Genomic DNA, 22,291 nt, shown 5'->3' with positions numbered 1-22,291 from the left:
AGGAAAGGCCTATGGCCCAGATGGTTCTGTGCCTGTTGCAGTAGCCCTGGGCCAGGTAACCCTCAGGGCCCTGATTCTTCTAGAGGCTGTCATCTACTTCTATTGACGAAGGAAGAAGGAAAAGGGTTTTTGGCCCAGTCAGTCTCTCTCCCACCAACCTCCACCCACTGAGGATGGATTATAGAAAGTTGGAATAGGGGAGCATCCTGTTGACTTTTCTCTGCCACCCACTCACTGGCAGAGCCCGCTGTGCAGGGCTCAGGGCTCTGCCCACCCAGGCACAGTCAATGCCCCCCTCTCAGCCCCAGAAGAGCTCCCCACCAACCTCTGGTCAAAGCTGAAGCCATATAAGACTGGGTGTTTTGTCCCAGTAGTAAAACACTTCTCTTTTTCTTACTTCCTTTCCTGCCTTGTAAGGTGGCATGGCAGTTCCCTCCCTGGCTGAGGCCTCCAGGGCCAGGGGGCATTTTTAGATAAGGTGTCCTCTGCCAGGGCCCCATGCTCAGCCTTCCTGACCTGCAGGGCCCGGTCTCACACTGGCAGCTGTGATACAGAGGGAATTTGCTCCCACTTCTCCCAGTCTGGTGCTGTCCTTAGTCCACTGTCAGCCAGGTCACGCGCTTCCTCCCTGGCTGGTTTCAGGCTTCGACCTCCCCCAGCACTTCCCAGGGCCGGGGAACCAGGCCTCTATCCAGGAGCCACCTGCCCTCCATCTAGTCAGGTGCTTTGCCTGCCCTGTCTCAACCTAGGCCTGTGTCCGTGAGCCCCCCATTTCTGACCCCAAATTCTCCAAACCCAGATGAGAGGGGTCAGACTGCAAAGGGCCCAATGCTCTCATTCTCCGCTCCCACTTGCACCATCAGATTAGTTTTCCAAGGTAAATCCACAGGCCAGCCTACTTCCTTCCATCCATGGTTATAACCCCAGCCATTTTGTACCATTATATAAATAAATAAATAAATAAATAAATATATACATATATATATAAATATAAATATAAATATAAATACAATATGTGAAGACATCTTGGTTTTTATTTTAAAACAATTTTTAGGCTTGTTCTGGGGGTCTTTGTGCTGCCTGTACTGTATTGACCTGTTTTATAGGTGCCTTTTTATTAAAAAGAGAAAATTAAAAATCTAATCTCTTGCTTTTTTGCTTCTATGTCTGGCTCCTCTAGTGCCCAGCTTGCTGTTGGAGGGTGGGAGGAAAAGGAAGACTTCCCCAGTGTTCAGTGGTGAAAGCACAGTGCCTGAGTCATATCTCTGGCTTTCTTTGTGGGGTCCTCCTAGGGAACTTGGCTGATTGGCTTGAGTGGGGAGTAGGCAACTCAGATGTGCCCTCAGCAAGATACTTGCTTTCTGACTCCAGCTAGACCAAAGGCTGGGGTGGAACAAGGAGAGCAGGTGGGCTGGTTGGGTGAGCATGTGTAGAGCAATTTCCCCTGTTCCATCTGAGTAGTGTCCTCTTGAGGCCAGGGCCCTGCTTCCTGGGGTCTAGGGACTTCCCTGCCTGGGCCTGCTTCTCACACTGTGTAGCCGAAGGGGATGCCACAGGTGGCTCTTGTTGAGGCCCAGAGAGCCTGTGTCCTGGGCTTGGCCTCCACTGTATGAGTTGACTTCCAGAGGCCTCTTTCCTCTGTCTTTCTTCTCAGGGATGAATATATTGGTTCTGACTTTTAGCTATTTTAGTAAAAGGCGAAAGATTTATGTGATCTGAAGAGAAACCAGAGTATTGACTTTTAGTTATTTTAGCTAAGTGTTTTCTCTGCTGTGGTTGGGACCCTTTTGCTGTTTGAGGAGGTTCTCCTGGCTGTGCGACTCACTGGGAGGAGGCAGGGAGGGATTACTCTGCCTTCTCCATCAGTGCCCGGAACCCTGCTCTGGGACCTCTCCACCCTGGGCAGAGGAGATAGCTAGCTTTGGTTTATAATTATTCCTTCTTGGGACCGGGGAAGGAGAATCTTTTTTTTTTTTACCCCCCCTCTGGTTGTGCTCCTTTATGTGGCTCAGCCTTAATTCTTCTCCAGGACACTGGCTGGTCTCTGAGTGGATGTAGAATCTTCCCTCAGTCTGTAGAACCACCCAGGGCCCAGTGACATGGAGCTGATCCAGTACCATTTTGGTTAGAGCCAGGGACAGCTACCTAATCTGAGTCAGTCTGAGCTTCCTGCTTGGTCAGTACGCTCCAGGCCTGATGGCCTGGCAGATATGTTTGTTAGAGACTGAGACATGTTAAGGCCACATTCTGATGCCAGCTGGCCTTTTCTCAGCCTTAACCTCCATCCATCCCCTGGTGTTCAGCTTTTAGTCTCTTTTGGCAGATGGTGTAGATGATTGAGTGAGTTCTGGGAGGGTAACGACTTTGCATTTCTAAGATAGAAGTCAATTTGTTTCTCGAACTTTGGGTGGTTAAAGTGAGAGAAGGCATATGGGACCCTCAGCCCAAAGTAATTCGAATGGGTACAGGTATTCTTCGTTTTTCCTTTGAGCTGCTTTTCCTTCACTTGACTCCATCCTAGCCCCAGAGTTGAGAAAAGAGCTGGCAGGAATGTCCTGGAAAGGTGCATTGATTCATCTAGCTGCCTCATGTAAGGACACCAGCCAAAGTGAGCTCATAGGATCACAGCTCCTATTGGAAGGGTTCCAGCATCAGTGCATTCCCCAAGAAAGTAGAAACAAAGCAGGGCTGGGACCTAGAAGGTGGTGAGGGAGGTGGCATTCTCTGACTCAGAGAGACTGCTTTTGCGCCAACTTGGGAAGAACTGGCAAAAGGAAACAGGACCGGCACAGCCCAGCTTGGTCAGAATTCGTGACAGGTCACTACGGAACTTCACTCCTGCAAAGGTGTAGAGCATGGGATTGAGACAGCAGTGGGCCAGGCCCAGGAATTCACTCATGGTGATGGCCACAGAGAGATAGCTATTCAGCTCACAGCTACTGCCCACAGCCTTCAGCCTTGCCAGGGTGTCCAGAAAAATGACGATGTGGTAGGGTGACCAGCAGAGAAAGAAGACACTTGTCACCAGAATGGCCACCCTGACTGCTTTCTGCCGCTGAGGGCGACGTTGGGCCTGGCACAGCCTGTGTACCACCCCTACATAGCACCAGCCCATCACTAGCATTGGCAGCAGGAATCCCCCAAAATGGTAGAGGAAGCGGGAGGTGAACCAGGCATTGGTTTCAGCTTGGTTCTCTTGGGAAAAGGTGCAGAGTGGCAGAGAGTCATTGTGATGAGGTTGGCTGACCTTGGCGAAGAGAATCTCTGGCAAAGCAAAGACGAAGCCTGCCAGCCAGATGGTCACACAGGTGATATGGATGGAGAGGAGGCGGCGATGGCGGTAGGCGTGGACTGCATGGACAATGGCCAAGTAGCGGTCCACAGCAATGCAAGCCAGGAGTAGGCTGCTGCAGTAGAAGTTGATCTTGTGCAGAGCAATCACAGTTTTGCAGAGGAAGGTGCCCAGGACCCAGCCAACAGAGCCCTCAGCCACAGCAAAGGGCAAGATGAAGACCAGCAGGAGATCAGCCACTGCCAAGTGGAACAGGAAGGTCTCAGTGGAGCTGCGCGTCTGCCGATGCCGCTCCAGGATCACCAACACCAGGATGTTGCCCATCATACCCAGGAGGAAGATGAGGCCATAAGCCACGGGCATGAACACAGCCTTGAAGGAGGTCAAGAGGGGCCCCTCAACTGTGGAGCAGATGTGATTTTCCGGTGGGGGGTTCTCCGTGCTGTCATTGTAGTTACCTAATTCCTTGTACTGCATGGGCAAGGAGACAGGAGGGCAGAGAACTGAGGACCCATCTTTCCTCCAAGAGAGGGACCTTGACTACCTTGTAGATTTTCCCTATCTCCCAGGCTAACTGCTTTTGTCCCTGCACTCCCAATATGTCCCACTGGCCAAATCCCAATTTCTCATTATATGTCCTTGAACAAATCATTTTGCCTTTTCCAACTTCAGCTTTCATCTGTAAAAGGGACTAATTGCTCACAGGGTAGTGATGAAGATGAAAGGGGATACACGATGTGGACATGTTTCACAAACCCTGAAGGGCTGTGCACCTGTAAGTGATTCTGTGTGTATCCTCAGGTTGGGAATGCTGCAGGCTCAGGGGCTAGGATGAGAACTTCAGTTTGGGAATGGCTGTAGTTGGGACAAAGAACCATCTTGTCCAATTTCTAAAACCTAGGATCCCACTGATAAATGGGTGCTGATGTGGTCTGCTGGCTTCCTCTTGATTTGTCCCTCTATTCCTGTCTGTTGTCATCATAACTGAAATTGTAGTAATAGCCTCCTGATACAATTCATCTGCACAACAGGCTCAGGTATGTAATATTCCTATTTTACCAATGTGTCTCACTAAAGATCAGGTCTGTTTCAACCCACTTGATCTAACCCCAGAGCCAATACTTCCACTGCCACTAGGCAGCAGTGCCCCGACCTCCCTCTCTGCTACTTCTCATCCCTAGTAAGCTCCCTGCTTGGCTCTCTTCTCTGCCAACAGTAAGGACAGCCTCAGAAGCAGAAGGAAGTGAAGGAGACCAGGCATGGCGGGAGAAAGCCTGTTCCAAGTGGAGGGTATGTGCCCGCTCTCTCCGAAAGCTCCCTCTTCCCCAGCCTCCCCAACCCCACTTCCCTAGCCCCTCCCTGCAGCAGCGCTCAGGTTGTTTACTCAGCTAACCGCAAAGGAAGAGGGGGGTTGGTTGTGCCTGTTTTCATACCTTTCACTCACAGCTGTCCCCTTGCACCTGCTCCACCTCACTTCCCATCTCTGTTCTTCCCATCCTTCCCCTAATAGACCATGGCATTGGTCTCCATGGCATTTCAAAAACAATTATAAGCAAGTACTGTGGGTTTAAAAAAAACAATCTATAATCAATAGCGTTGGGAGGGAGAGGATGGGAGAAGGTATTATGCACCCTGACTCTGGGTGGTCTCACGCTGCCCTCCTGCCGGAAAAGTAATCCTGCACAAACGGGTGGTTGCAATGGCATCCAGGGGCCCCAGTTGTGGATCATACACTCAGTCTCAGTGGCAGGCAGACCCATTCCTCAATATGGGTCTTTTCCTTCTGGTCCCTAGGGCAGGTGGCTTTGAGAAAAGGGGGTGAGGGGATACATTAGTACAATGGCAGAGCCATCTGCCCATACCCCACAGCAGCATTCCTCTGCCAACACCTCAGTCCAGCCCTTTCTCACCCTAATGCTCATGACTATTGTCTCTTCATGGGTCTTCACTCTTACCCATCTCCTGCACAGAGGACAGATGAATTTTCCAGTCCACAAATTCCTAACACATCAGTGTCCTGCTTAAAGTTCTTTACGGGTTCCCCTTTAGTTATACACGTTTTTTTTCAGTTCATATTGAATAGCAAAATCAGTTGTAAGAAAAGTAATGTTTGTGAGAGAGTGCAAGATTGGAGTAAGCTAACTTCAGTGCTTTCACACAACAGAAAATAATGCAGTGCTCAAAAAGAAATGGAGTTCATGTTCTCTTGGGGAAAGATATTTAACCCATATTGCTCAATTTCAGAACCAGTTGCTTGGCATTCCTGCAGCATGATCCCATTGCCTTCTTTTGCTGGGGCTGGGGTGGAAGAAGGGGAGGCAGACTTCAGCCTCCACTTCTTGCCTTTAAACTTGAGTTCTCCACTCTTGGCTCATGTGGTGTTTCACACATAAGCGCTTTTTTTTTTTATCGTTGTTGTTGTTGTTTAAGAAAATTGTTCTAGTCCTAGCAGGGTGGCTCAGTTGGTTGGAGCATAATCCTCTACACCAAGTGGTTGGGGGTTTGATTCTCTGTCAGGGCACATACTCAGGTTGTAGGTTCACTCCCTGGTTGGGGCTATGGGAGATAACAAATCCATGTTTCACTCTCACATCAATGTTTCTTTCTCTCCCTTCCTCTGTCTCTAAAATCAATAAACACACATAAAAATTTTTTAAAAAAGAAAGTGGTTCTACTTTCATTTGGAAACCCTGGAATCACAGGGTGAATTCTAAACACCTCCAGAGAAGACCTTTAAATCTCTACAAAATATGTATTCCTCTAGCCTTTCAAACCTCATCTTCTACTCTATGGCTTTAGACAGCTTATCTTCCAGGCTCATCATTCTGCTGGCTGCCTGCCCTCAACACCCCAGCACATTCTGGTCTTTAAAATTTTGCTCAAACTTTTCCTTTTGATGAGCAGTCCTTAAATGTGCCTATCTAATTCCTACGCCTCCTCCAAGGCTCCACTCAACCCATCCTCCTACCTCCTTCCTAGCTCTTCCATTTGGAATCACATTTCTTTTCCTACATTATGTGTGCATTTATTACAGCACTCAGTGTTGAGGTGTCCATTTCCTCTCTAGATGAGAAGCTCTTGGAGGTAGGACTTCTGTAGCTACCTCACAAGGCTATGTTATTTTAAAAAAGATTTTATTTATTTTTAGAGAGGAGAAGGGAAGGAGAAAGAGAGGGAGAAAGACATCAATGTGTGGTTGCCTCTCAAGAGCCCTATAATGGGGACTTCGCCTGCAACCCAGTCATATGCCTTCCCTGATTGAGAATTGAACTGGTGACCCTTAGTTTGCAGGCAGGTGCTCAATCCACTGAGCCACACCAGCCAGGGTAGCCTTACAAGGCCGTGTGTTTTACACATGAGGGACATGCAACAGTTGTGTCCTGAACTTCTCTGGGAGCAGTTTCCCAGAGAAGGCCAGGGGCCCTTGTAGTCAGTCTTTAGGCAAGTCCCTCTGTGTCTCAGTGGACATTTAGACACTCTTTTTTACCATTCTGCAGTTCCTGCCTCCTCCCAATGCCCTTGACAGCCTAGAGTTCTTTCTCTGTATTGGGAGCTATTTCCAATATCATCATTGAATACAACCATTGACTCATACTGGAATTCAGCAGGAATTAAAGGGGAAAACAGTAAGATGAGCAGTCTTCATGCAGAGGAAAGCAATTCAGAAGGAGGACAGATGCAGAGCTTGTAGTCAGTGGGGTTAGCCTCTACGTACTTTGGCAGTGGTGGAAGCCTGGCTGTCCTACTGCCCTGTTGAGGGCTTAGGTGTGGCTAGCCTGTCTGGCTATAAGGTCCTTTACGAGAAGCACTCCAGTTCTTACTCTCTAAAGCATCCATGTTGATTGGTTTATTTCTCATTTAAAGCTAGTGTAGTGGGATGTGGGGACCCCAACTCCCAAGAACCCAGGTTTAGATGAGGGTTGTGGGGTTAAGGTATAGTTTTTTCCTCCTCGCCAAGAGGTATTGTTTGGCAAAGTGCTCAGGCAGAGAGGGGAAGATAGGAGAAAGCTGTTTTGAGGGGTACTGGGAGTTGGCAATACATCTCAGCAGGAGGTATCAAACAGACATTTTGAGGGCTTGGGAGTGGCAAGTGTTAAAGCCACTTGCCAGTGTACCCAGGGGATTAGGTACCCTATTCTTCCCCCAAACAAGCAAGACTGGCTCTGGCCTGGTGGCAGGTGAAGAATCAGGAATCCTGAATACCATAAGGGGTGGGATGTTGAAGGGTGCTCTCCAAGACTCATGCCCAGAGGGAGGACAATGCTGGCAATCTGGCCCAGCAGTAATGGATCCTCTCCTCTCTCACATTTTCATGCATGCATACACACACTCTGACAGCAGCACGCACCCTGTATGGATACAGATGTACCCAGGTTGGGCCATAATAGCATGGAGTGTAGGCTAGTACCTGGTAGACCATAGCCTTACACATTGGGCAGGGACCCATGCCCCAAAGAAGGCAAGAAAACATGATGACCGGGATGAAGTCAAGTACAGAGCCAGGAACATGGGTAGAAAATTGCTGTGAGCACTGGGGATAGGACGAGAAGGGGCTAGAACATTCTGTGTCTGACTTTTAGGTGCCAGGAGAAGGGAATATGGGATTACAAATGTTACTCTTCTTCCTTTTCTTCCTTCCTCTGCCCCTCCCTTCTTTCTTTCCTCAGGAGCCACTGTGGGACCTAGGTCCCTCTCTACATAATTAAGGTCTCCAAGCCCCATCTGACTTCAACTAATGAGGCTGCCTTACTGCCCTGCACTGTCCAGCATGAAGGTTGGCTAACATTTAGGGACTGGCATTCTAAAAGTAGGTGGAGCAGGGAGGTGTCTAGGACATTCCCCCAGGGATACGTCCTGGATCCTCTCCTCTTTTACACTTGCTGCCCTGGATGACATGGTTGGAGGACACTTTAGGGCAATGCAGAGTTCTTCGCAATCTGGAACTACGAGTTCAAACTGACCAGTTGGAATTGATAGGGAAAAATATAGAAGTAGACTCAGGTTTAAAACTCCAACTGTCAAGGGCAAATTAGTGAAGATCCAGCTTGACAATAGTTTATGAGAAAAAGACCTCAGAGTTTGTTGACTGGAAGCTTAGGATGAGTCAAATGGGTGATGTGACAACCAGAAGTGCTACTGCTACTTTACTGTAGGTGACCAGAAGCCTACAGGTGGGTATCTGGCACCAGCCCAGTTTGCTTGGTCTGGACGAGGATGACCAGTTTGCTGAGGGTTCTGACAACCCCACCTTGGAGGGACATTTTCAGGTACAGGGGTGCAGAATCTAGTGAAGAGGAGACTTGAGTCCTGGACAGCTGACTTCCTCAAGGACTGGCAAGAGACCCCGTGGATAAGAGGGCAAGCTGGTCTTATTAAGTGAGGTTCTAGAGGGCAGACCAGAAGGAATCGGCAGAGGTTGGAGTTCGGGTGTTTCAGTTAGAGGAGGAGAAAGAACCTTTTAACAGGCAGAACTAGAAAACAATGGATTGGGGTCCTTGGGAGGAAGAGGAATGTTTGAGCCCCAGTGTGTGGGAAGGGAGTCCTTTTCCAGAAAGAAGACTGGGCCTTGCCCTCAAATGCCATTTGCTTCTGTCTCCTACCTAGATGCTTGGGTTCTCTGGCTGTCATGACCTACTCAGGACTGAGCTAGTTTTTAACCATGATCTTCATGTTGTTCAGCACCTGGGCGGGAGCTATTTGTTTCTGTCATCGGTCTGTCTTACAGCCAATGAATGCCCCAGCCTGTCTTTGCTTCTTAGCCTCAAGGAGTGGGGCAGGGTTCCTAAGTGCATTGTTCACCCAAGCAAAGACCTAGGACTCCAGGGGCCTGAGGCATCTACACAGAGATATAGATCATCACTCTGACCATAAGCAGTACACACAGGCTCATCTTTTATGTCCTTGTCAGGGTATTCCCAGCCAAGAGTCAGGAGCTGTGAGTGGAGCCAACCTCTCTCATTCTACCCTTCAGTGGCTTGAGGGGTGTGGGGATTTTGGAGAAATAAGACTGGGCTAAGGGGTGAGGGTAAATGTCTGCATCCTTTACTCATCTCTTCTTTTGGAGGACCACACTCCCCAAAGACCATGTGAGTCTGGTTTGCCATTTGTCAAACTTCTCCTTTCCTTGTCCTCACCCTTCAGAAGTGAGCCTGCCAGGCTCATTTTCCATCTCTACCCAGGGGCTTCAGCTATAAGGAACATGGTACTACTTGGAATGTAGTTCTGGGGGGAGGCTTTAAACTACCCTACCTCTGCACTGAGTCTTTAGATTTAAGAAAGTCTACCTTGGCACCCTGAATCAATTTGCACTTTGGAGATAGAGTCACATAGTCTGAGGGACAGGTAGATGGCTCCTAAGTGTGTACTGATTTGAAATGTTTTGTCCCATCATTCCTGAAAAAATACTCATTCTTGTTTCCTGATTCTCAATGCAAAATCCATGGCCACTTTTTATGCCATGGTGCCAGAGTGGACCAGCCTCAAGGAAGGCAGGAATTCCTTGATGGAGACTGTGGTCTGTGTGCCTGAGCCCAGATTGCTGGGCTCCACTCCCAATGCTGACCACTCCCCAGGCTGGCCCTGGTTTCTCCCTCATCTTGAGCCCTGCAACCACACCCACTTGGGGCCTTCTCCACTGTGGCTCTTCTCGGACTTTTGACTTGGTTCGGGGTGGGGGCACCCTCCCTTCCCCCAACATAAAGCCCAGAAATGCCTGCATTGGTTTTGGTTCCTCTTCTTCACGTGTCCTTAATGAAACGAGATTACACGTGGATGGGCTTTGCAGCCTGTGCTGCTCTAATCACACTGAATTCATAGTTTAGAGGGGTGATCACTGGGGAGGGGTCAGGGGAAGTCAGGCCCTGAGGTTGGGCCAGCTTCTCCCTATTCTATAGTGGCTTCCTCTCCTGGATGGTATGCAGGGTGGGGCTGGAGGTGCAGTTTATGACAGCATCCCTGGTAGGCACCCCAGCTTCTGGGTCTGTTAAGAGGAGACTCCATGCTCTCAGAGGCTTTTCTGTGTCTGCCTGGACTTGCCTCCTCACCAAGATGAGTCCCTGACATGCTTGCCCAGGGACCTGTATACTTAGCCATCTAGGTTTTTTGTTTTTGTTTTTTTTTTCAGTTTGAGTTCTTCATTCATGGGATTAGCAGCCCCTCTTAAGAAAATGGGCATTTTAAGCAGCTAGAGTTGATCTTAGATTTCAAGAGGAGAAAGGAGGCATCGGATGACCAACACTTGGCTTATGGCCAAGAGCCCCCAGTTCTAAATCCAACACTGGAGTGTAGAAATCAGTGTTCTAGAAAAATAAACAAATATGTGGTTTGGACAAGGATAGGGAGAGAAATAGGAAGCAAAAGGAATCTAGTCTAACTCCTAGAGAAAAGGTGAGCTAAGACCTTCTTTAATGAATCACAATAAATATTTGTTGAGAAGCGACTATATGTAACACTCTTCTACTCTGCCACTCCGGGGTTTCTGTGCTGAGACACTGTCAAGGAGACTGTCAAAACTGCTCAAGGCCCTTCTGTGAGTGGATGGGGCTGGAGGGAGAGTCTGTACTTCTGAGGGGCCACAGCCGTAGGGAGAGAGTGTGAAGGAAGTACGTACAGGTGAAACGAGGCACTTGGAGCTGGTTGAAGAAGAGCTCCAGAGCTTGTATGGTCCCAAGATCCTTGGGCTCCAGGTTAGACCCTGACTGAGGGGATTCTGGCCCACTGGGATGCCTGGTTCAAGACCACTCCTTTTAAGTGTGACATGAAGCAAGGTCTAGGTATCTCTCCCTGGACTGCAGATTTTCTTTGATATATGGAACATGCCCTGCTGTCTCCCAGCCCCCAGCCACCACCTGTCTCTAGTAGGTCACACAGTGAAGTGAGATGTGCAGTTAGGGGAAACTGTTGAGGTTTCTCAGAAGCCAGGACCAGCCAGGTCTGGTGTAGGTTATATGATATTCAACTGGGTCAGGGTTCGTGGTCAGCTTGAAGCTGTGGACAGAGGCAAACACCCAGTAACCTAATCAGGTGGGGCCGGGAGTCAGTACTGGGGACCTGAGGGCTGGGAGTCAGTACTGGGGACCAGGGTGGCAGCATGTTACCTTGTCAGGGCAGTAGGGTTTTAGTCTCATTTGGGGTATTGCCCAGACTCTGTGATTAGACTCAAGGCCAGCTTCATGGGCCTGAGAGACTCATGAAGTCACATGGAGTCCTATGCTTAGAGAAGAGTCCTGTGCTTAGTTTAGTGTTTAGTTGTTGCTATCATGAAATTCTTAATAATTCTTTAACTAGGGGACATGCATTTCATCTTTCATTGGGTCTGACTAGACAGATGGTTCTGGCTCTACTTTTATCTGGGGATTAGATCTGAGAGGCCAGCCTTGGGTAATTAGCCCTTCCCCTCACCTTCTTCTTCCCATGTTCTACATATGCTTCCAAGCCTTAGAATCTGGCAAGTGAGAGGCAGACTATTCCAGGCAAGTCTGGAAATGTGGTTGATGGACTCACAGTGTAGGCTCCAGCTAGGGGAGCAGGAGGGTGAGTTAAACGTCAGGAGAGATTTTGGCTATAGGAGAAAGAGTTTGGATCCTTTGTAACTTAGACCAGAGTGCAGCTCACAGAGTGGTCCTTTCTCTATAAGTACTACTGGCCATGGGGGAAAAGGAAGAAAAGACCACAAAGAAGTTTCCAAAAGATCCTTAAAACAATCCTCTGCTGCCTGGAAACAGGAGCCCTGGGGTCTCTGGTTGAGATGCTCCCCACACACATCCTTTGAGAGCCCAGTGAAAATCAAGCCAACTGAACCACTCTGCTTCATGGGAGAGACTTGTTGGGGGCAGAGTGTTGGGGCACTATTTTATTAGCCCACCCAAGAATACCTTATCTCTAGAGATTCTAGTCCTTTGAGGGAGGCCACAATGTGTTCTAAGACATTTCTAGGATTAATACAGAGTTCTCTCACCAACTTGGTACCCCCTACCCCCTGAATTCTAGCCCACTGGGGTTCTTTTCCTTGCTGACCATCTGTTCTCACTCTTCCTCAATTTATCACATACTCATTGTCTAAGAGCTTCTGGTGAGTGATTTGTTTGTTTGTTTGTTTTTCACTAGACCACATGCCAAATTTAAGGGCTAAGTTCAGGTTCTTAACTTCTCTATCTAACACATAATGTAGTGCCCCCATGATGCAATCACATAGCAAAAGATAAATAAATATACATTGGTTGGTCAACTAGCAATGCCAGCCTCATGACATTAAGAAAACCTCCAAAGTTCTTTCCTGTCTAGCCCCTTATGCCAGTCCTAAGAGATAAGGAGAGAATAGAAAGGCAAAGTGATTTGTTCCAGGTCACATAGCAAGTCTGGGAAGATGCAAGAGCTGAACCAATACTTCCAACTCCCTCTTTGTCTATTTAAGTCAATAGCTCTGTTTACTTGCTTCATCCATAGAATGGGCCAATGGGCCTGTCTAGATTCTGTCAAGCCATAGTGGGAGAGGACTCTATAGATATCCCCTCTTCTCTGGGCCCTGGGAACAAAATATTTAGAATTCCAAGTGGGGCCTGGGCAACCAAGAGCTATCTATCCCTACTCACCAGGTCATCCAGGTTGTAGTTTATGAAGTCCATGTCCAGGGTTAAGGGGAAGTTCATAGTTGTAGCTGTTTGTCACCAAACTGGTCACTCGCTGTCTGATGTTGAGAAACTCTCCGCTTAATACTTATATCGAGGTGGCAGCTGTCAATGCAAATTTAAACAAATGAGTGTGTGATCTCCTGGGGCTGCACAGGACCCGCTGTCTGCCTCACAACTCATCACTTTTTTTTTTTCCACTGGGTCTTTTCTTTTCTTCTTTTTTTTAAAGAAAGAGGGAAAATCCCCATAGCCTCAGTGCTAGTCAAGCATTTCAGCTTCTTTCCTGGCAGTAGTTGTCTCATTTGGGGCTTGTGATTTGTTTAAAGGCTTCCCTTCTCCTCCCTGTATCTCCACAAGCCTTACAATAAGGGAATCAGTCATGCCGTGTGATGAAAACTATCACAGTGGGCTGTGACATCACCAGTCAGTGGGGCAATAAGGAGGACTCCACACAGAAAGGGAACAGGAGAGCCCTTCTAGGACCACTTCTTCAGGTCATCTCCAAACCTTCATCTTTCTCGTCGCGAGGGTGAATCATCACCCTCGCGACGAGGGTGATGATTCAAAAGACAGAGAGTCCCTTGTTCAGGGAAATCCGTAAGTCCCAGGCAAACTGGGAGATTTGGCCACACTACTTGCCATCATCCCTTTGTGCAGGCTGGGCAAAACCCCTTCCCTCTTTAGCTCAGATTCAGAAGAAATAGTTTAGAAGTTTTCAAAGGCAACAACACTGAAAAATTATTAGAGGACAAAAATGAAGTTATCCAAATCACCAAGCACAAAGACATAAACAAAGTTATTTTCTGAATCAAAAATAATTATGTTCTAGCTACAAAATAACTTGGTTGACATATAAATAATTAACACGATATGCTAACTGCCCAACTAGAGTAAATGTTTACTCAGAAGGGCCTTGAGGCACAGAGAAGGAGAGTAACATCCCCGGGATCCACAGCCAACCAGTGGCAGAGCTGAGACTTCAAACTAGGTTTCCTGACTCCTCATTCAGTGTTTTCTCTACTACACCAGGCCACTACTCTTACCAGCTCATGTAACCCCTTTCCTTTCCCTCAACTCTGCCCTGTCTGAGGACCCCTTCATTTAAGAAACCCCTTTGTAGACATTCATCAGTTTCCCCTCAAGTCTCATCTTTGTGCCTTTTTTTTTTCCAGGAGAGGTAATTTTTTTTTCTGTGGTCGACAATGATGTAAAAACAATGACACACACTCTGAGGAGCCCACACATGACTTGCTGTTTCACTGATCCACCTTAACCTTTGTGATCATCACCCTTTTCCAGCCAGATTACCATTTTCTGGGATTCTACCCTTTCTAGTACCCTTCCTTGCCTTTTCCTCCATTCATCTTCTTCCTTTTTCTCTTATATCCCTTGCTTAGAACTCCCATTTCACCCCAAATAGATATCTCTTTTTGGGTGTTGAGCCTCTATTTGTACTGTTGGGGTCTTTCCTTCATCTCTTCATTCACTGCCTTCAGCAACCACTTTCCAGGAGGAAGACTCTGAGACAAGGGTGGGAGTTCCCCTCCTGCACTTTTAGTCTTGAAAGCTTTAGAAGGAAGTGGACCTAATGATTCCTGTGTCCCAAGCTTGCTGTGCATTCACTCCCCATTCTTCTCCTACCCCAACATCCCTGCCCCTCCAATCCACTGATATATTCAATTTAGCTTTTGCCACTCTAAGGACAATGATTGAGAAAGAATATAGTATATAAAGTCATATAGGAATTGGATGTTTCATACAGGAAACACAAGATTTTTGTCTCTACATCCTCATCAGATGGTCACGCAGTAATGAGCAAAGGAACACCATTTGTTCCTTTCAAGAGATGGTGTTTTCATGTAGGATACTTTAATCATTAGAAACTTATATCTCATGCTGAGTAAAAAAAGTATGTCTCCCTGTAATTCATCCTCAGAGGTCCTGGCTCTGCCTTGTGTCCAGACTGTCTAACACCTCTTCAAAGAAACATCCTCAGAAGACAGACATCACATCCTCATTAGTCTTCTCTTCTCCAAAATATACATTCTGAGTGTCTTCAGTCAGTCTTAAGGACATGGCTTCTGGGTCCCTCCTCAGTCTGTTCTTTGACTTCTGGGTGATTTGTGGTTAATAGTGTACCTCTGACTAGGACAAAATATAGGAAGATAAGAGTTTTCTTGCTCAAGATTCCATACTTATGTAACTGCAATTAAAATGGTCTTTTCTGTGGGTTCCTACTTTCCTTAACAATGTGCCTAACAAAGTTCATTTTGATGGTTCTAGTCCATTATCTCAGCTTATAATAGATGATTTTTGAGATCCTGAGTCAATCATCTGGTAGTGTGATGACAAGTCAGGTAACCATGCAGTATTTGGGTCTATCCAAGTCCTGATTAAAAATATTGACAGGACAATGCTCAAACAGAATTCTACTTCATGCTGTTAGAGACCTACTGTTCGCAAAGCTCAGGGAAGACTTCATGGAAGAAGTAGGATATGAGCTGGACATTGGAGGTTTGGATAGAGTGAAGATATGATGTGCCTGGAAGAGAGGGTGCATGGTAGGGGGCATGGGAGATGATAAAGATTGCATGAACAAATGTGTGGAAAGATACTCAAGATGTGGGGAGTCTGGTTATGGTAACAAAGATAATGATGTTGTGGCAGCAGCAGGAGGAGGTTGGTTTGTGCACTGAACAGGGTAGGAACTGCTCTTGTGGCTGTCTCCTCTCCAATTCTTCCCACGAGGTCCATTACCCTTGATATGTTGCAGGACCAGAAAAGAGGTTTGAGGGGAGGCTTGGGACTACTGAGGTACAGCAGCAGGCTGTGGCAGTAGTTTTAACTGTGATGGTGTGGGGCAGCAAATCATCTACTGTTTCTCAGTGGCTGACCTGGGTTTTATGGAGAGCTCCTCTCTGGTCCTTTGACTTCCTGGGGCTTCTTGTACAATGGACCTATTAAGTATACATTCTTATTTCTCTAGATGCTGAGACATACAAGTCTGTCCATAAAGAGTCTAGCCATCTTTAATACAATGAGAATGGTTTTCATGACATGATATAAACCGGCAGCCAAGGAGAGTGGACTGGATGTATGTGGGTGAATGACAACTTCACTCTACTTGTCAGTGGGGGAGGAAGACACCATTGAGTGAGCATGTGTACTGTGTGACTGTCACATTCAAAATAACTGAGTGGGTAGAGCAATGAATCTGCATCAAATTTTGCATTAAGCTTGAACATTCCTCCACAGAAACTATTTGGGTAATTCAGAAGGCTGCAGCTATGGGCAATTGGTGATTGACAGCTTTATCACAACAATGCATCCACTTATGCATCATGTCTCCTGCAGAGTTTTTTTGGCAAAACATGAAATCACCAAGGTGTCTCAGCTCCCCTACAGCCAAGATTTGGTGCTCTCTGACTTTTGACTTTTCCCAAAACTAAAATCACCTTTGAAAGGGAAGAGATTTCAGACTGTCAATGACATTCAGGAAAATACAGTATGAGGACTGTGTGAGGTCCCAAGGTGCCTACTTTGAAGGGGACTGAGGTGTCACTGTCCTGTGTATGATGTTTCTTGTGTCTTGTATCTTCTTCGGTAAATGTCTCTATTTTTCAGTCATGGGCTGGATACTTTCTGGACTGGCCTCATATAATAGGTTCCCAAGGCCCACTTGCCAGTCACTGACCTTTGCTGGTCAACTCAGTTTGCCCTAAAAGAATAAATACCTATTGACCATGAGTTCTAAAGTTGCTTTAGGAGGTTCTGAGAATAACAACCTGTGGTTGAAAAGATGACCTTTATAATCTTCAAACCCCAAACCAGATTAGCCCCTCAGAGAGGGGGCAATGCCTAGTATGTGATCCCTAAACTTGAAAGATGAGAAGGCAGGGGTGCCACTTGCGTGGGATGATCAGATGGGGAGAATGCTTCTAGGTGAGGCAGCCCAAATTTTATTTCAATATGAAACTTGTTTATATTTTTACCATGTGAGATTCCAATCTCCATCCAATGGACAACCTACCTGAAGTTAAATCATTTTCCAGGGTTCTGCCTTGGCCAGGTGACTCAGTTGATCAGAGCATTGTCCTGTACAGCAAAAAGTTGTGGGTTTGATTCCAGGTTAGGGTACATACATAATTTGTGGGTGATTGATGTTTCTCTCTGTCTCTCAAGATCAATAAATATATACTTGAGTGAGGATAAAAAAACGAAAAAGGAAATGTGTTGTTTAAAAAAACAAATTGGTTGCCAGGCTTCTTATCAAAATGACCACTGGTGGTTCTGCCAAGAATGAGTTTGTGTCTGCCTTAGGTGGATGGCTGCTTAGCATTGGTTCAAGTGGATTTTTCTCAGTGATTTTACTTTACAAGTTATGGATTATATTAAATTTCTATTTATTCCAGATTCTAGATACAAGCACCAGTCTTGGAGGCCATTTCCCACATTTCACAAAAAAAATTGTTTTCCACAGAGTATTGTGTAACAGAGAATCAGTTGAGGTTTTCCCCCCTATTTCTTTCATTAACCTGGACCCTCTCTCTCTCTCTCTGACTGAGAACAGATCTTGTTCTCTTTTTTATTCTATAATATATTTTATTGATTATGACATTAAGTTGTCCCATTCCCCCCCTTCGTTTCCCTCCACCCTGCACACCCCCGCCCACTCATATTCCCCCCCTTTAGTTCATGTCCATGTGTCACAAGTTCTTTAGCTTCTACATTTCCCACACTACTCTTGCCCTCCCTGTCTATTTTCTCCCCACCATCTATGCTACTTATTCTCTGTACCTTCTCCCACATTCTCCTCCTCCCACTCCCCTGTTGCTAACCCTCCATGTGATCTCCATTTCTGTGGTACTGTTCCTGTTCTAGCTGTCCACTTAGTTTGCTTTTGTTTTAGGTGTGGTTCTTTTATTTATTTATTTATTTATTTATTTATTTATTTATTTATTTATTTATTTATCTTTAGAGGGGAAGGGAAGGAGAGAGGGAGAGAAACATCAATGTATGGTTGCCTTTCATGCATCCCCTGCTGGGAAGTGGCCTGCAGGAAACCGGCCTGCAACCCCGGCATGTGCCCTGACTGGGAATCGAATCTTGATTGTCTGGTTCGCAGGCCCGTGCTCAATCGACTAAGCTACACCAGCCAGGGCATAGGTGTGGTTCTTAATAACTGTGAATTTGCTGTCCTTTCACTGTTCATCTTTTTTATCTTCTTTTTCTTAGATAAATCCCTTTAACATTTCATATAATAAGGGCTTGGTGATGGTGAGCTCCTTGAACTTGACCTTATCTGAGAAGCACTTTATCTGCCCTTCCATTCTAAATGAAGGCTTTGCTGGATAGAGCAATTGTGGATGTAGGTCCTTGCATTTCATGACCTGGAATACTTTTTTCCAGCCCCTTCTTGCCCATAAGGTCTCTTTTGAAAAATCAGCTGACAGTCTGATGGGAAGTCCTTTGTAGGTAACTGTCCCCTTATCTCTTGCTGCTTCTAGGATTCTGTCCACTTTAATCTTGACTAATATAATTATGATGTGCCCTGGTGTGTCCAACTTCTTGGGTCCAACTTCTTTGGGACTCTCTGAGCTTCCTGGATTTCCTGGAAGTCTATTTCCTTTGCCAGATTGGGGAAGTTCTCCTTCATTATTTGTTCAAATAAGTTATCCACTTATTGCTGTTCCTCTTCCCCTCCTGGTACCCCTCTAATTCAGATGTTGGAATGTTTAAAGATGTCCTGGAGGTTGCTAAGCCTCTCCTCATTTTTTTGAATTTTGTTTCTTCATTCCTTTCTGTTTGGTTGTTTCTTTTTCTTCCTTCTGGTCCACCCCATTGATTTTAGTCCCAGTTTTCTTTTCATCACTATTGGTCCCCTGTGCATTTTCCTTCATTTCACTTACTGTAAGGTTCATTTTTTCATATCATTTGCAACCAAAATCAACCAGTTCTGTGAGCATCCTGATCACCAGTGTTTTGAACTGTGCACCTGAAAGTTTGGCTATTTCTTCATTGCTTAGATTTATTGGCTCTTCGGCTCTGAGTTGTTCTGGAGCCTTGTTTTGATTTGTTCGTGCCTGTTACATATGAGAAACAGAGCCTTAGTTGTTCACCAGGGCGGGGCCACCCAGGTTGCTGGTTTGTGATGCTTATGTGGGGGCGGGGTCAGAGAGGGACAATGGCGGTTCCCTCTGCCGCTTCCTGCTGCTGGGGCCTGCATGGTCCGTCTCACTGCTCGGTCCTTCACCGGTTTATCTGTGCGCAAAATGTGTGACCACAATCAGCCCTCAGTGGGTCCACTGCCTTGCGCCCTCAGTGGGTCCGCCTGCTTCTCCACACCTGGGATCCGCCCATGGCTGCTGGCGCACTTGGGTCGCATGCCCGGGTCGGTTTGGTGGATCTTTCCTGCCCAACTCCGCTCTGCTGCTGGCTCTGCCCCTCTTACCGGTTTGGCTGAAGGGTTCATTGTTTGTCAGACTTCCCTGTAGGTCAATTTTCTGTGGTTTGGCTGTGTTTTTGTTGCTAAAACTTTGTTGTTTTTAAACTTAGTTGTGCGAGAAGGTGCAATGCTTCCACCTACGCCTCCATCTTGGTGGAAGTCCCCACAAGTGTTTTTAATCAGTGCTTTTAGGCTTTATTTCTCATCGCTGAGGCCCTGGGTTGCACGGTCTGTCTCTCTGCCCATTTTTGCCTGGTTTATCTGTGTGTGAATGTGTGACCACATAAGCCAGAGGCCTTGCGCACCTCACTGAGTCTGCTCATTTCCTCACGTGCCTGGGGTCTGCTAGCCCCACGCCGCCTGTACACCCAGGTCTGCCAGCCACCACTTTTTCCTGCCTTGACCCCTCTCCACCAGCAGCTGATTCCACCTCTCTTACCGGTCTGGATGAATGGTTGTCAGACTTTCATACAGTTCAATTTTCTGTCCTGGTTGTGTTTTTGTTTCTAAATCTTTGTTGTCCTTAATTTTGGTTGTGTGAGGAGGCACAGTGTTTCCACCTACACCTCAATCTTGTCCCTTGTTCTTTTCTTTCCCTGGGTGTTTCACTCCTTTTCAGAACAGAGCTCTGTTCTGAACAGGAACACCTAATGAGGTCTCCACCTAATGAGGACTCAGCATGAGGGATAGTTGGGCATTCCTCTAGGTACTCACAGAGAATAACAATAACATTTGCATAGCATTTACCTATCTACAAACCCCTACAAGTTTTAACTTTAGTTTTACCTAATCTTCATATTTAATTTCACGTTTAATTATATTTAACCCTCAAATGCCTTGTGGAGGAAGTGTGGGTATCATCCCTGGCAACGCATTTGAGAGGATGAGGGGACAGAGTCATAGTTCTTCCCTCATTATTACAGGAAGAGTAACTGGCAGAGTCAGGCTCTGAAGACATCTTTTTTTTTTTTAAGATTTTATTTATTTATCTTTAGAGGGGAAGGGAAAGAGAGAGGGAGAGAAACATCAATGTACGGTTGCCTTTCGTGCATCCTCTGCTGGGAACTGGCCAGCAGGGAACTGGCCTGCAACCCCAGTATGTGCCCTGACTGGGAATCGAACCGCGATTGTCTGGTTCGCAGGCCCGTGCTCAATCCACTGAGCTACACCAGCCAGGGCTGAAGACATCTTTTTGAAACCATACCCGGGGCTGTCTCCACCAGACCACAGAACCTTCTCTCAGAGATTTAGTTTTGCAAAAGACAGGCACTTACTTGGCTATCTAGGGGGAAAACTCTGCCTAAATCCTCTATGGGCCGTTTATCAGGTATTCACTATGTGCCATGTGCTGTGCTGAGCTCTTCACACACATCATTTCCTTTCATCTTCTGCATAGTCTATAAGTGTTATTTTTATCACATTACCACACATGTGGAAACTGAGCAGTAGTGGGAAGTAGTTGTGAGTGTTAACAGCTCACTCAGACACCAGAGACACAGAAGCACAACACAGGAAGCAGAGTGGTAAAAGTTCTCAGTGCTGGAAGCCAACACCCACACATAGCTCCTCTTTCATTAGCTAACAGGTTAGAGACCTGTGGGGAGGAAATGGGCTGCAGGTGCTGGGTAGACACAAGTTTACCTCAAGGTTAGAAGGGGCTATGTGTGTGTCTGAAAACCTCAGCCTGGGGACAAGCTATGTGGCCAGGGCCAGAGAGTGAGGTGGGTGCTTCTCTCGGGTGCATGTCTCCTGAGTGCAGCCGAGCCCCAGCTGGAGGGAAGATGTGAAGATCAAGGAACGTGGGATTCAGGCTCTGTTCTGGGAGCACTTTGTCTAACATAGGAGGAGAACGAACATATGTATGCAAGTTTTCACATTCATATACACATGCCACTTGAACACATTTTCAACGCAGCGTAATGAATGTACTGAATTGATGAATCCAGTGCGGGCCAAGTTCCACAGTGTGGAAGGCACACAGATTGAGCAAGAACACAACATTCCTTCACACATAACTACTATGCACGAATGTGTTGGGTAAATTATGGAAACAACTCTAAATTTCATTACAAAAGGCCTGGTTTGGAGCCCCAGCACTTCTGTTTTCCAACAAGGCTGCGTTTAAACCAGACCCTTGGTATTCTAAGACACACCAAACACAGAATGCCAAGAAAGTGGCTCTCAAACTCTATGCCTTGGAATGAATCACCTGGAGGGCTTGTTAAACACAGATTGCTGGGCCCTTCCTCGGAGTTTCTGATTCTAGAAGTCTGGGGTAGGACCTGAGAATTTGCACTGCTCTTAAGTGTCCAGGTGATGCTTATGTTGCTAACCTGGGAACCACACTCTGAACCACTGCTCTAGGCTACATAGAATTGGTACAGAGAGAAGGCTTGCCCTGAAGCAGCTGGAATTCCAACCTGGAGTTCCTAGCCCACCCCAGCTCTGCTATCAGCCCTTCCACACAAATGCTGTCATGCTTCTCTAGAACAACGGATAGCACCTCATACAACAGGCACCACAACCCACAGCTGGTTCCTCTCAGAGCATTCAGCTTCCTGGGAGCCCAAGCTGGTACAGCTAAAGTTTAGATCATGCCTCCCCAGACTCTGGTTGGCTCCTACCTCTGCACTCTCTGGTCCATCTCAGTCTCCATTCTAATTGTTGGCACTTAAGTTCTACTAGTTAACCTTTACCATGCCATGTAACTCAGTCACTTTGACCATGGCCCATAGTAAGAAATATATTTTACATTACAACCTTGTTGGCATGTGAACATACACTTATTTATTTATTTAATTTAACCTTCACCTGAGGACTTAGTGGGGAAGGGAGGGAGGGAGGGAGAAAGACACAGAGAAAGAGAAATTGATCAAGTGCCTCTCATACCCTCCCCAGCCAAAATGAACCTGCAACCTAGGCATG

General features: G+C 46.7%; 1 protein-coding gene across 1 annotated transcript; it reads right to left on the bottom strand.

Annotated features, from left to right (window-relative positions):
* Positions 1 to 1,016: 1,016 nt before the first annotated feature.
* Positions 1,017 to 13,068, bottom strand: CXCR5 (C-X-C motif chemokine receptor 5). Its single transcript, XM_037147200.2, has 2 exons — positions 12,883 to 13,068; positions 1,017 to 3,763 (listed from the first exon to the last, which is right to left on the bottom strand). Exons 1-2 carry the CDS (start codon positions 12,937 to 12,939, stop codon positions 2,696 to 2,698), a joined length of 1,125 nt encoding a protein of 374 aa, XP_037003095.2. The 5' UTR covers positions 12,940 to 13,068; the 3' UTR covers positions 1,017 to 2,695.
* Between the last annotated feature and the right edge of the window lie 9,223 nt (positions 13,069 to 22,291).

This window comes from Artibeus jamaicensis, unplaced genomic scaffold (assembly GCF_021234435.1).
Source record: "Artibeus jamaicensis isolate MK-2021 breed Jamaican fruit bat unplaced genomic scaffold, CSHL_Jam_final contig_196, whole genome shotgun sequence".
Lineage (NCBI taxonomy): Eukaryota > Metazoa > Chordata > Mammalia > Chiroptera > Phyllostomidae > Artibeus > Artibeus jamaicensis.
The sequence above is the reverse complement of the archived record's forward strand: the minus strand, read 5'-3'. Positions and strand labels throughout refer to the sequence as shown.